Source organism: Arvicanthis niloticus, chromosome 12 (genome assembly GCF_011762505.2).
Source record: "Arvicanthis niloticus isolate mArvNil1 chromosome 12, mArvNil1.pat.X, whole genome shotgun sequence".
NCBI lineage: Eukaryota > Metazoa > Chordata > Mammalia > Rodentia > Muridae > Arvicanthis > Arvicanthis niloticus.
The window spans coordinates 41,283,943-41,298,739 of record NC_047669.1 but is presented as its reverse complement, the minus strand read 5'-3'; the positions used below and the strand labels follow the sequence as shown (position 1 = coordinate 41,298,739).

Below are 14,797 nucleotides of genomic sequence, written 5' to 3'. Positions count from 1 at the left end.
GCAGAAGGTCACAGAGGGGACAAGAAGAGGGAGTGGTTATGTCTATGGGTGGGTGTCAGTGGGGAAGAGCATCTTCACGGAAGTGCCGATAAATGAACCGATCAGTAGGAGACAAGAGAGCCTCAGTCTGTGAATCCTATCAGGAAAACTTGATTGTTGCAGGAGGGGAAGGCCCAGGCCCAGCTGAGCATGGAGGGTCAAGGAAAGGTAGATCATGGAAGAACTTGAGTAAGGTTCCTATGGATGTTATTTTAAGGTTAAAGGACCATGAAAAGATTTCCAATAGCGAAGTACCACAAATGGATGATATTTCACCATAATGAGCTATAATGAGCTACCGTAGCCATTTGGTCAGCTGTGAAAGAAGTCAGGGAGATGGTGTGACCTTACTTAGAGATGAACTGGCAGACATGGAAGATAGGCAGAGAAGGAAGACAAAGATCCCCCCCCTCCCCCGAGTAATGTCTGGGGGCCAGAACAGAGCTCCTCTGAGTTGTTATACCCAACTCCTTTATACTAAAGCTACTTCTCAGTCTCTAAAATGGAATTCATCCCAAGGTCCAGGCAAGACTCAGTGTTTAGTAAAGTAAGAGTAATATAAAGTGGGCTTTAGCCGGGCGGTGGTGGCGCACGCCTTTAATCCCAGCACTTGGGAGGCAGAGGCAGGCGGATTTCTGAGTTCGAGGCCAGCCTGGTCTACAGAGTGAGTTCCAGGACAGCCAGGGCTACACAGAGAAACCCTGTCTCGAAAAACCAAATAAATAAATAAATAAATAAATAAATAAATAAATAAATAAAGTGGGCTTTATATACCTCCTGGGAAAAGAAGTTCTTCCTTGACTACCAGTCAAGGGATACCTGCTGGACAGACTAGCTCAGTGTACAATCATGGCTAAGTCAGGTAGATGGACCTCTGCTTTTCCCCTACAGACACAGGCCCTTGGTCCTAAAGGGAGTGGGCCACAGGAAAATGGGAAGCAGATGGCAAGAAGATCCAAGAGAAGTTATGCTTTTCAGATTGACAGAGTCAGCTGGAAATGGGGGTAACATTTTCACCCTGGCAAGCAAAGTAGGACTTGGAGGCCTCAGAAGATTTGGAGATTGGCAAGAAATGGTAGATGTCATGTGGGACCCAAGACTGTTGACAAGCACTGTGAGAGAGCCTCCGAGCAGTCCCCAACATCATCCAGTGGATTCCTGAATCACCAGGACTGTACCACTGTAGGTACTAGGTGCTAGGTTTTCAAGTGAAGTCATTTTCATTAGAGGCGGAGGGTGGGACATGGAGACCAGTGAGCTGAGGTAATCCTAGAGATGGGACATGTTTATAGCTCCTCCTGAGGCTCACGGGTAGAGAGCCTGTGCCAGAGCTACACTTTCTGACAGAGAACAGGAGATCATAAGCCAAAATGTGGGACCAGTGAACTGTGGCTGAAGACACACAGTCTCGCCCGGGGGACCTCCTTCAGGGGCAGTCTCCTGGGTTCTCACAGCATGCTCAGGCAGCCCAGTGACTCATCAGTAAGACCTGAATGCAGTGCCACTCATGGTCACAGCTGTTTCATATTACAAGTAATGAGAACAACCTGCTCTCCTCACGAGGACTTCACTGGGCTGTCACCCAGAAAGGCCCAAGAAGCACAAGCTGGAGGCGGAGTTCTCCTCTCGACAATGGGGGAAGAAAACCTAGAGCAGAGAATCTGGACCTTCCTAAAGCTGTGACCCCCCAGCCATAAAATTATTTTCACTGCTATGTCATAACTGTACTTTTGCTACGGTTATAAATTGTAATACAAATACCTATGTTTTTTTCCAACGGTCTTAGACAACCTAACCCCTTCAGGGGCTGTGGGAAGCGGCTCCGCTCTCGCCATTACAAGGTGGCGCTTGGCATAGGCATTGCTTGAGAGAAAAGACAACTTTATATAGGGAGTTGTATGTGCTGAGAGGTGTGGTTACCCAATCACCCCACCTCGCATCATTGAGAATGGCCAATCACCAGTGACTTCGTGGCAGTTGCTGATAGGATTAAGGCAATGCTTATAAGGGGCTGCAGGAGCTGGGGAGAAGAGAAGAAGAAGAAGAAGAAGAAGAAGAAGAAGAAGAAGAAGAAGAAGAAGAAGAAGAAGAAGAAGAAGAAGAGAGAGAGAGAGAGAGAGAGAGAGAGAGAGAGAGAGAGAGAGAGAGAGAGAGAAGCTCGCTGTACAGGGATAGCTGAATAAACCGCTTGAAGAAGAACACGGTTGCCGTTGCCTTATTCCGCGGGTCGGACATGGGTAGCGACGAGGGGCCATTCAACCCCCCGGATTGAGGACCACTGACCTTGATTCATGAAACATCCTAAAAACATTCTCATTTTCGTGCTTAAAAATATGACATCACTTTCTTCACACAAAACCTTCTACGCATTCACCATTCATAGCTATCTGTAAAACTTTTATGCGGTTTCAACCAACCCAGTATTTAGGAAGTTAAGCCATGGAAATGGAGGAAGGACAAGGAACACACCATTTGCTAGCAGAGTCCCTAAGTGGAGGGAGGTGAAGATCTGTTTTCAAACTGGGTCAGTTATCACTGGTTCTTAATTCCATTCACCCGTTTATTCAGTTATGGCTATCAGATTTCCTCTATATTCTCAGCACTCAACTGGGCTCTAGAGTTTCAGAGAGAACACACCAAGAGCTATCATTACAGAACTCACAAGCTCTGAGAGGAAGATTAAAAATACAAAGAGGACAAAACCATTTGTTTTGTTGTTGTTGTTGTACCAAAGATATATAGGGAGAACCACACAGAGTAGCAGTGCTAAGACATTTTTTTTTGTGGAGCTAGAAGATGGACAGTGTATGTGAAAATGCAGGTCTGGTAGGACCATTCTATGACAGCAGGAACCTAGACATGGAATTAAGAAACATCTTGGATGCTCACATGCCTTCCCCAAGCACTGCTGATGGCAAGATGGTGAAGTCAGTGACAGGATATCAGATGTTCCACTCACTCTGAGGGGTTGGCAATGCACAGCATCCCCTATTTCTACTCTGAATTCATCCACTGCTGAAAGTCAAGTCACCTCCTCTCTAGGTTTCAAGCATGCAGAGATCTCAGAAGTTAACTGGTCTACATATAAAGCAGTGGTTTCTTTCAGTCTACCCACTCAGAGTCAGTAAATGAGTCTGCAAAGCTGTGGATAATAGCATCCAGTCTTTGTGGCCAACACAAGCATTCATCTGTCACACATGCAGTGGCTTGTTGGGTTGGCTAGGAAATGCAGTCATGGAGAGAGAAAAGAGGTAAGTGAACATACCTGCACTTCCTGGCTTTCCGGTGACATTATTTGGTGGTAAAGGCTTTCTCTGTGGAGACACAGGTCTAGGGGACGCATGTCTATGTGGTATGGATGGGCGACGAGTCCCTGGGATTGGGCCTAAGAGATATTATAAAGTCAGTACTTACAACAAAAAGTCAGCTTGAAATAATCCTTCGTAAACAGCAGAATAGTAGTTGCATGCTAAGAGATTTTATGTTTTATAGAAAAGTGCCTACATAGAAAAGTAATATATAGTGGGATTCCTCTAAACTTACACTGGTCTAATATTCATGGATAATGAATCACATTAGCATATGTAAATCATCTCCTGGAATGTTAGATAAAATATGTAGACATGCATGTTTTGGAAGGTCTAATATAGAAAGACGTTAACATCTTTCCCCTGGAGATACAACAGAAACATTGATGAACTATATCGTTGCCAATTGTCTGTAGTTGTGAACCTACAAACCATTTTATCATTTCGACTTTGAATGGTTTAAAATATGTATATTGTTTCTTTCTGTGGGTGTTTCATGAACTCCCCTAACACTAATATATAATTATAATTAAACAGTGCTGGAACTTCTCAAATAATATCAAATAGCACTCGTGGCAGCATCGGGAATGTTGTGACTGTGAAGCATCTGTAGTGTTAACCGTGCAAGGATTCCTAGCTAGGGGACATGACGAGGAGCCAACTTTACCACTCCCTTTGCTCACCCACCTACAACCTCTGTTGCAGCCCAGCAAATGGTACAATTTTAAACCTTGTTTGCCTTGTAGGCAAAGGAAAGTAGCATGGTTTTTTTTTTTTTTATAGTTTGTTTAATAGAGTCTATATTGCAGGATGGTTGGAAAAGTTAATGGTATCTGGCACAACTCACCTTACCTCAAACTTTAAGCCATTATAGTTTTAAAATGTATTCCTTTCCTCGCATCATTTGTGTTTGATCTTAAATAATCAGGAAGAATTCTCCACCCAGGAAAATATCATAGCACTTTAAGTAATTTTCAAGGCTACTAGGAGGAGAGACAAAGAAGAAAGTGGTAGGAAGGGTAGAGGGAGGGGAGAGCCTGCCTATGTACTTGCTTAGGCGAAGGTGACAACATATACAGGAAATGTGTGAGTGTCTCTATCAGCATCCTTTTAAGAAGCAGAGACTGGACTGTCCGCGTCATATGTCTATTACATACAACTTACTCTTAAAACAGGAACATAAATCATTTCAGGCCAAATTCTATCATAATGAATCACACAAGGGTGGAGCTTGAATAAAAAAAAAAAAGATATAAAACCCAGTGGCTGTGTACCACTTGACTATGGTGGCTCCGTAGAATATTATAGGAAGCAACCATTAGGTTAGCATCTCCCAAAAAGTTTTCAAAGAATTTAATTTGCACTTTCTTTCCCCAGTGACAGTCTTTTGGAATGGTCCTCTAGCTGCTGGCTTCTACTGCTAATGTGGTCCTCACATACAGGGATTGTGTAGATATTGTTCATCACTCACCATTTTGGTTACTGTGAACATTTGAGCTGAAGTTCTGGAGGCTCCACATCGAATGCCTTACCTGGTTTTCTTGTGGCATGTGAGTCCACTGACATATTTCTCCCAGTACTTGATGGCTTAGGTGCTTGCTTGGTCCCTAGGAACAGAGACAATCAACAGGCATGATAGTAAACGTTCTTTGTCACAGGCTTTTGATAGAGCTGTCTGGGAAAGGGTGCATTTCTTACATAAACACTGCTACTCTTGTGCCCATTTTAATCATCTTCTACTATCCAGACATAAGGATACTAAAAGTCCAACATCCATTGGTTCTGTTTTTCTCTGTAGAGCTGGCACTGGGCTATGGTTTGGGGTTTTGTCATAATTTCCCATGGCATTAATCCTGAGCTGGCTGCCTGGGAGGTATTGCTTCACCAGACAGATTTTTACCAAGAGCAAATTGTCACCCTCTGCCAGTCTTTATGGGTACATTTTGTGGTTAAAAAGATAATTTTCCTCCAATTCCCCAATGCCCATAAAGAAACCTTAGAAATCCAGTGTGGTTGGGTTTATATTTATCAAACTGGCTTTAAAAAAATATCCTTATGCAGGTCTGGTGTATTAAGATCTTTACCTTTCAGGCTTGTAAAAACAGTCCTGCCTTGGTATAGAACACTAAGTTGCTGTTTGTACGAAACCAATTCAAAATTGCTTTGTGTGATATTTTTCTCTCCCATCTCCCTCAAACATGGTAGTCATCTGGCCACTCACCCGAGTCCCTTTGACAGGTTTTGGGAAGCTTCCCTAGGATGCCGGGGACCAGAGTGACTCACCTTAGCTTTGTGTTACTGTTCTTTTTTTTTTTTTTTTTTTTAAATTATCTTTGCTTTATACAATTTTTTTAATTAAAAATATAATTCTATCATTTTTCATTTCTTCCAATTTCTCCCATGTACTCCACTCCACCTTGATCTCTCCCAAATTCCTGACCTCTAGCTCTTTTTTTTTTTTTTTGTTACACACACATACAGAACACACACACACACTGCTATATATGTATATAGTTGTATACTCATATATACATATATATATATTCATATGTACAAACATATATGTGATATATATTTATATGTGTATGTATATATAACCTGTCCAGTCTGTTTAATATTACTTGTATGTATATGAGTTCAGGGCTATTAGATAACCAATTATGAGACAGCTCTTCTCCAAGGAAGGTTATTTCTCTCACTTTAAATATTTTTTAGTTGCTTTGTAGCTCTTTGATTAGGGTTGGGGCCCTGTAAGATTTCCCCCTTCAACGTTGGGCATGTTGGTGTCCTTGTTCAGGTCTTGTTTAGGCAGCCATGTTGGTGATGCTTCCTGTCTGATACGTGTTTTTTCTCCTCCTCCTTTTTTTTTGAAGCTTTTTGAGTCTCATTATGTAGCCTTAACTGGCTTAGAACTCACTGTGTAGACCATGCTGGTCTCAAACACACAGAGATTATTCACTTGCCTCTGGCTCCTCCTGAATGTGGAGATTAAAGGCTGTGCCACCATTCCTGTCTCTGACAGTTTTTATTAAGAAAGAACAGGAACACTTTTTTAAGAATCTAAGTAGGGGATCTCACTTCAGAAACAATCATCCTAAAAAAGAATCCATGTGCTGATGGCTTGATGGTAGTTTGCATATTAAAGATAAGAAAACATATTTAATGTGCCAGTTCGTACATTAACAATGACAACCACAGTAACTGAATGCCAAGAACTCTGATTTTTACAGTTATGTCTCAGAGAAGGTAAAAAGACACTATTTAAACACATTTAATGTGCAGGCAGATATACTGATCACAGATAGAAGTTTTGATTGTTGTAGTTTGAATGAGACTATCTCCCGTTGGCTCATGTATTTGGACACTGGATACCCTGTTGGTGGTGCTATTTTGAGCAAGGCTACGGAACGTTTATGTTGCAGAGCTTTGATGGAAGAAGGGGGAGGGGGGGGGACTTTTGAGAGTTTATAGCCTTGTCCTTTTTCCTGTATTCTGTGGTCCCTGCGAGTGGTTGAGATGTGTTCTTTCAGCTCCTGCCCATCTCAATGCCTTCCCCACCTTTATGAACATCTAGTCCTCTAGAACAGTAAGGACAAATAAACGTTTTCTTGATTTCATTTTGGTCGTGGTGTATTTGTCACAGGAACTAAAAGTAACTTATACAGAGGTTGGTACCATAGAATGAAGCTGTTTCTGTGAGGAACCCCACTCTGTTGATGTTTGGAGAAATGAGAAAGACTGAAAATTTCACCTAAAAAACCTGTTTCTATGTCTGGGGCTTTTGATACCCTGGGGTCAGGGAACGAGATCATGTAACTGATTATTCTGCAAATGCCATATAGGCATAGAAAAATACTTCCATCAGTTTGGTGAGGTTTGATTTACCATAATTTCTCAAAGGCAACACATACACAGACAGACAGACAGACAGACATACACACACACACACACACACACACACACACACACACACACACACACCCTAGAATGCCAGTAGGCTGTGTATTCTTTGAGTAGATCTTATAAGCCCTTCTCTAAATATTTTTAACTTCAAAGACAAAGTATTCCTTTTTAATACTGTCTAAGTACTCTGTATATTTATAACCTGATTTGAGCTTCATAAAGCTTCTGTGTGAAATATAATATCCAGGACCTACAAGTGAGGAAACCTAAGGCCAGATTCAACAAGCTGTCCAAGGTCCACTGCTAGGAAATGCTGGGACTCAGAAACACATGCTCTCAGCTCTGAAGCCTCTTTCTTAAGCACGGAATCCTCCTCCTGACTCCTTCTCCTTCTGTTCCTCACAATGATTCTAAGTGACTATAGCTTATATATTCCACCTTCTGAGAGGGCTACAGTAGCACCCTGTATGAGAGTTAATGATATTGGCTAGCAAGCATCCGTCCGGTAACCATGACATCATCATGTGGCACTCACAAAAAAAATAAAAAAATAAAAAATAAAAATAGTTGCAGGCTCCCAGCAGTTCCTATAAGGCAAACACAGATCTACTAACCCCAGGATGAGTACAGGTAAATGCCTGGAAGCAAAAAATGAGTTGGAGATTAAGGAGAAAAAAGAGGGAGGGACATGGGTCCAAGTAAGTAGGAAGGTGAAAAGAGGGGAGAGGAAAAGGGAGGAAGAATACATTAGAGCAGAGTGATTCTCAACCTTCCTAATGCTGTGACCATTTAATACAGTCCCTCATGTTGTGGGGACCCCCTGCCATAAAATTATTTCATTGTTACTTCATAGCTACTTTTATGAATCTTAGTGTATGATATGCAGGAATATCATATGCAGAATCTTAATATATGCTATGCAGGGATATCTGTTATGTGACCACCCCCTAAGGGTGGTCTATTTATATCTCTAGATATAAATTGGCAAGTCAACAGCACATCAGCCCTTGAAATCCAGCCCAATTGTCTGGAATTATTAGAAAGGGCCCTGCGAACAATAGCTCTAGGGCTCACTGGAGAGAGTTAGAGACAGACAATGAAGCCCTCGGCTCCGATAAACCAGGGAACATGGGCAATTTAAGGTTAAAGGGAGCACAGAATCATAATAAGGAGAAAACTTTTAAAAGGAAGCTAGTATAAGACACTGTAGAGAATGGGTCTTGTGGATTACCTATCAGGCAATCTAGCCCATTGTGTGAGCCAGATCCTTTTCTCTTCACTAGGATTAATGGACACATATGCTAACGGGCAGCTGGCTCAGGAGGCACCAAGACTGGAACGTCATTGTGGCCCACCATTGCCATATGGGAGTTTTCCAGAAGTCTACAGATTTACGTAATTCATCACTTAGCAATTTCTTATCCAAGATGAAATAATGATTTGGGGTATTTCTAACCATAGTAACAAAACCTTTGCAAACAAACTTGTTGATTTCCGACTGTATCAGGGGAAATCTATTTTCAATGAATCACTGATTCTACCCCCTGTGATGGAAAGGGGTGATATTATGGAGGGCAGTTCTCTGTGCTTTTGCCTCCAAATATTAGCACCTAACTAAGAGTTCTTGAGCAATAATCCGGCAGCTTGGAAGATTTAGCCACATTCTAGAAAAACACATACCTTACCCTGAGGAGTCTGGTTTTTCCTTGTGATACACACTCAGTGTGAGGGCAGTAAAGTGTGGTTTCCCCATAAGGATATAGAAAGAAGAATCCAAGATCATTTGTGTAGCAGTTTGTGGGATCACATGCTCCATGGCAGCTTCAGAATTCTACTTTGCCTAGCATGTTAAGGAGCCTTCAAACAGTGACGGTTGAGCAGCTAACCAGCCCAGTAGTTGTCTTCTAAGAGAAGTCAAACAAGTCTCTTCTCTAAAGAGTCAGGCAATAAACTACACTGTTTCTCATCATTTTTCAACTTAGAAATTTCTAATGTGTGGAACATCGTAACTAAACTGTGGCATCTATGTGCCTATGTGTATACATCACCAAAAAAGCAGAATAGTAGAATAAGGACCCATCCAAATTATGGGCCTTGGGCTAGCATGATGGCTCAACGGGTAACTGAGTTCTAGAGGACTGATTTCTGCAGATTGTCCTTTGATTTTCTGATTTCTGTATATGTACAGGGATGTGGACTTGTGCATACCACACCACACATGAAAATAAAAGTGTACCAGCCTCTATGGGCTGCTTTATAACCTTAAAATAAAAACAAACCCTTGCAAGGGGACACTGCAGTTCCATTTGCCCCTGCAATAAATTAAGTTGGCATTCAAATCTTTATCAGGCCCATTCCTGTAGCTCTAAGGAAGTTAGGACTGTTTCATTTGATCAGAATGGTTTATAAACTTTAATAAGACTATAGCCATAGTGACCAGTTGTTAATTGTGTTAAATTCAGTCTTCTACTTCTGTTTGTTTGTTTGTTTGTTTTGGCTTTTCGAGACAGGGTTTCTCTGTGTAGCCCTGGCTGTCCTAGAACTCACTCTGTAGACCAGGCTGGCCTCGAACCCAGAAATCCCCCTGCCTCTGCCTCCTAAGTGCTGGGATTAAAGGCGTGTGCCACCACTGCCTGGCCAGTTTTCTACTTCTAACTTATATTTCACTCTGCACACTACTAACAGATAGAGGCCCTTCAGAAGTTGTGATGGCCCCTGTGGGAGATTATAAAGGGGAAAACCAAGTCACCACTAAGACTGACCTGTGCATAGAAAGTAGTTTGAAGTAACGGAAAACAATTATTTTTACTATTTTCATTCTGTAATTAATATTTAACCAGAATTATTTTGAGAAACAAGACTAAATATGACAGCTAGTTTAGTAGACTAGGTTTAGAAAAGTGAAAATTTCTTTTCCAACAATTTTAGGGATATTCGAAGCTGATTTTTGAAGTGAGTTAAAACTTTAAATTTTAATTTTACAAATATTTTTCCAAAACATATACAAAAAGAAATTGATGTGTGAATTTAACAAAATTATATGAGATGGGCAGCATTTAATTTTGACACAACCAAAGAGAAATACATTTGTGACTATTACCTGCTCCTGCTCCATTTTTATGGGACATCCCTCTCGATTTGGTCTTATCAGGTCTTGTAGTTGTTTTGTTCAGAGCTACAACAGAGTAGCATTAAACAGTTTAGACATTCCATATTAAAAGTTTGCAGCCAAGGAAAACAAAACTTCTCACAGAACTGAAAATCATTTAACTAGGCAATAAAGTAATGACAACTCAACATACAAAGAAATATGTGGTCCAGGATATAGAATATAGATAAATATATTATATACTACACTCTGGCATGAAAGTCATACACTTTCACAGGTAAGAATGAAAAGCTAAATCTGTACTGGGGTGGTCACTGGGCACCAATATTTGCTCTTAAAAAAAAAGCAAGTAGCAAGGATATTTCCCAGTCAGTACCTTAAGAATAGCTAGAATCATAATGGGAAAAGACAAGAAGGACCGGAAAGGCATTAGCTGGTGCTGAAACGTGTGTGCCTTAGCACAAGAACAACCTACACTGAGCAATTGGCATTTCTTTAAATTCCCAACAGGACAGAGTTACTGTTCCCCTCTGGCTTGGTAAGTATGATATATCTCTCAATACAGAACTATAATTTTTGTTGTTTATAAACATTTTAATCCTTTGGATTGTGCACAAGAATTCCTGGGAGGAAGCTGTGTCAGCAAAGAGTGACTGGCTGATTTGAACTACCATGATGTGGAGAAGTTGCAGGTCCAGAGCTTGATTAATTTTGGGCTACCATTATCCCCCTAAATAGGCATTCCTTGTCTACCTTGTGTGCATCTTGTGACTAACAGATAAATCCTTAGGGTTGTAGTCATTAAGAAGACCCCTCACTAGCTTCCACCAACCAAAAAGCTAAGAAGAATATCACCATCAGGTAGCATCTGAGGCTTGCAGGAGAGATTCCCCAGCTTCCTGTACTCTGTTTTGCCCCTCAAATATGCCTACTAATTTGTTTTGAAATGTCCTGATTTACAACTTTCTTTGTTCTGTTACTATAAAACATACATGAAAGTATTTCACAAAGATAATATTCCAACAAAGAAGACTGGAATGTATTTTCCTGGGTTATGGTCACTCAGAATTTTGGCTCCAGGATAAATCATGTCTTTTATTTATTTAATTTTTTTAGAGATGAGAAATGTTTCTTTTGATGACAGAAGATATCAAGAAAAACTATTCTCTATGAAACTAAAAGCTCCACTATCACCCCTGACTAGGATGAGGCTATTTGTTTTTCTGAAGCAAAGAAAAAAAAAAAAAAACACTTGAAATTGTCACAAAAAAATTTAGGTGTGTGCAATTTATGAATAAACCTCATTCAAAAATTTTTATACTTGTTCAGTTCCACAGAGGTCTCTGAATCTTAATTGACATCCATAAAAAAACCTCTAGGTTTTATCATGTCAATGAATTAAGCCCTTCTATTACCCACAAGGACCAAGATGTCCGTGTTCCTTTTATTTCAACTTAATAGTACATGACCCAGATCCCTGCTCTCCTAACACTTCCACCTTTGGGAAATTTGGCTTTTTCTCCTCTGTAGCTTCCCCAGCCTGCTGATTGTATAGGTCATCAGAGAAAGAAAAGCTTTCTTACCAGGCCTGCCATGTGGCCTGTCAGGTATTCTGGGCCTCACAGGAGCCGTGTGTAATCTGTGTGGTGCTGAAATAGAAGACAGACTTTATATAATATATACCCATTAACTAGTACTTGAAAGGCCAGCCAATTGACCTTAGTTACCCTAGGGACCAATAACAAGGACACTTCACATAAAAATAAAACATTCTGAAACTGTCAGTTACTTATTACCTAGATCATGCAGAAGGGATATAAAACAAATGAAAAATACTCGTGGCTGGAAGGCAAAAGTTTACAGAATGAGGTAGGTCATTTGTAATATTAAGAATCAATTATTTAGTATATGCTTGCCAAAAGTTTTAATTTTATCAAGTGGCTGTTTAACATGATAAATACATAATAACCTAGCCATCCATCTACCCAGCCAGCCACCTACCCAGCCAGCCACCTACCCAGCCAGCCACCTACCCAGCCAGCCAGCCTTCTCCATAAGGAACTACTATCCTATTGAACATTTTTTCAAAGAAAGTAATCTTAAGGATTAAAGGGGAAAAAGATAAAGGAAAAATTAGATAGCTAAGAAAAATAATATCATGTGGTCTTTATCAAGCGCCTTTGCTTATGAATTCTGAAATTAGTTAAGTAGTCACTGTCTGTAATTGCTACACAGAGGCTTGAAAGAAAACACTCCTGGTGTCCCACCTGTCAAGGAAAAGTGAACAAGGGATCCTAAAACTAACATGCTACCTCTAGTACCTGGCGCCTGCCCGTGAAGGGGTATAAACAAAGCCTTGCTGAATGAAGACATAGTGACCATTGCAGGCAGGTTTGGGAGAAGATACAGAACTATTTTGCTTCCTGAGGACTTAATGCATGTGCTGCTCCTGGAATCTATCAACTGCTGAGATCGCACTGCAGACCCCCATGTATTCTTGCCACCAAGTCTCTTGGTAATACTTTAGCTATAGACAGGGGAAAAAAAAGTTTTTCTTGTAAACTATACAAACGTTACATCATTTAATGGTTTTGCTCACATCTTGAGTGGATATTTATTAACCATAAATCAGCACTGTTTTGCCTGGCAGGCTTAAAAAAAATACCACCTGTGAAATAGCTCACGCCATAGCTGTCGCTTAGAAGCTTCCAGTGCGAAGGCTTTGATGAGCAGGATTTTGCCATACGGCAGGCCAACAGCAGAGGCAGACTGAGATCCTCCAAGGGCCTTCCTGGGGCCCTCCCACGGGTACTAACCACAGTGAGCACAAGCACTGCTGTCAGAAAGCCTTAATGCCTACAAGGCAAAAAAAAATGCCTCGGGATGTTTTGCAAACGGTTCCCTTAGGTTTTTCTTTGAGAACGGTAAAAGTGCCAGTCATTTTAACCCAGTTCTGCTTTTCACGTAAATCCCTTGGAGCTTTTGATTGCTTTTGCTGAAGAGAACTTAAAAGGCTCCTAGTTCTTCTTTTCCTTGTCATAGACAACACACAAATCTTCCAACTTCTCACAGGAAGGAGATTAGAACAGGGTGCAGAAATACCTAGCCCTGTGCCATTGATACACCAGGATTTGAGAGCTTTTGTTCTGTGGTTTTTTTGTTTGTTTGTTTGTTTGTTTTGTTTTTCTAGGAAGAACTTAAAGAGCTGGAATAAAATCGAACTTTAGGCCGAGGTACTCAGACAACTCAGCATCCTACAGCACATGCCCTTGAGAAAATGGCTCTAACTTTACACCTAAAAAGAAAGGCAGCAGAGCTTCCTGACTACGTAACCATGTAAACAGCATGCTATAAGTTTTTGCGGGTCACAGATACTCTCTTATCGGCCCTGTGTGCAGATAAAATAAATACACGTAGAAACAAAAGTGGAAGGCAGAGAGAAATGAGCATAAGATGCAGCACTTTGTGTGGGAATTGTCTCAGTAGAAGTGGAAGCATGTTGCCACAGAGAAAATATGTGGCTGAATCGAGTAGCAGGTTCCGTTGTGGCCCTAGGACTACCTGCTGAGGGTTTGCGATTCCACAGTCTCACGCATCAGTGGTACACACGCGGTCAGAACGCAACAGCGGGAGGCATGATTTCGTCTTTGTCTCTAGTCTTTCCATTGGTACTAATCTGAGGACTGGCATTAAACAAACCCCAGCTCAGGCCCAGCTCATCAAGAGGGTCCTGATAGCACACAGCTTGTCTTCATCAAAGCTGCTCCTCTCTACTTCCAATCAGACCTAATGGAAGGCACCCGTTTATGGGCGCCCCTCTTTTCCCCGAAGATGGCTTCCTTCCTAGTTATTATTTGAAATTCCATGCAACTGCATCCTGAGTGTGCCTAAACAGAAGTTTTGAGACAAATGCAGGAAAGCATCAACTTAGAATAGCAGAGCACCCTCAAGCTAAGAGCTATCTGGACACAAGAAAAAAATGATAGTGCGTTGTACAACCCTGCTAAGACCATTTTGTTGAAGAGGTGTATCGTTTAAGCATGAGGATGCTGCTGCCATTCAAGACAGTAATGTGATTTTCAAAAAGAGAAGAAAATGCCAAAGCCAGGGAGGGTTGTAGCCATACAGAGCTGATTGTGTGTCATCAATGGATGAAGCTGGTAAAGGGAGATTGAGAAGGGAAGGCAAAGTAGGAAGATGGAGGAGGTCTTCCTTATTTATCGGATATGAAAATCAGGCTCAGGAAGGTTCAGCGAGGCAAACAAAACAACCCCCCCCCAAAAAAAAAGCCCTAGAGACTTTAAAAATTAGATCTCAGCATCCTGCATCCAACAGTACATCTGAAGCAACAACCAAAGAAGCTGTGTATACAAATGGCATTCAGTTCGCCTGAGGTCCTTCATCGTTAATATGAAATCAATCGCGTAGTTCATTCCAG

The 14,797-nt window shown here is 41.2% G+C and overlaps 1 protein-coding gene across 1 annotated transcript in view; it reads right to left on the bottom strand.

The window, feature by feature from the left end:
* Abi3bp (ABI family member 3 binding protein) overlaps positions 1-14,797 on the bottom strand; it is a 206,391-nt gene that overhangs the window by 18,620 nt on the left and 172,974 nt on the right. The window contains 4 exon segments of the mRNA XM_076943023.1: positions 3,305-3,424; positions 4,880-4,954; positions 10,351-10,425; positions 11,943-12,008. Of these exon segments, the coding sequence (XP_076799138.1) occupies positions 3,305-3,424; positions 4,880-4,954; positions 10,351-10,425; positions 11,943-12,008 (336 nt within the window).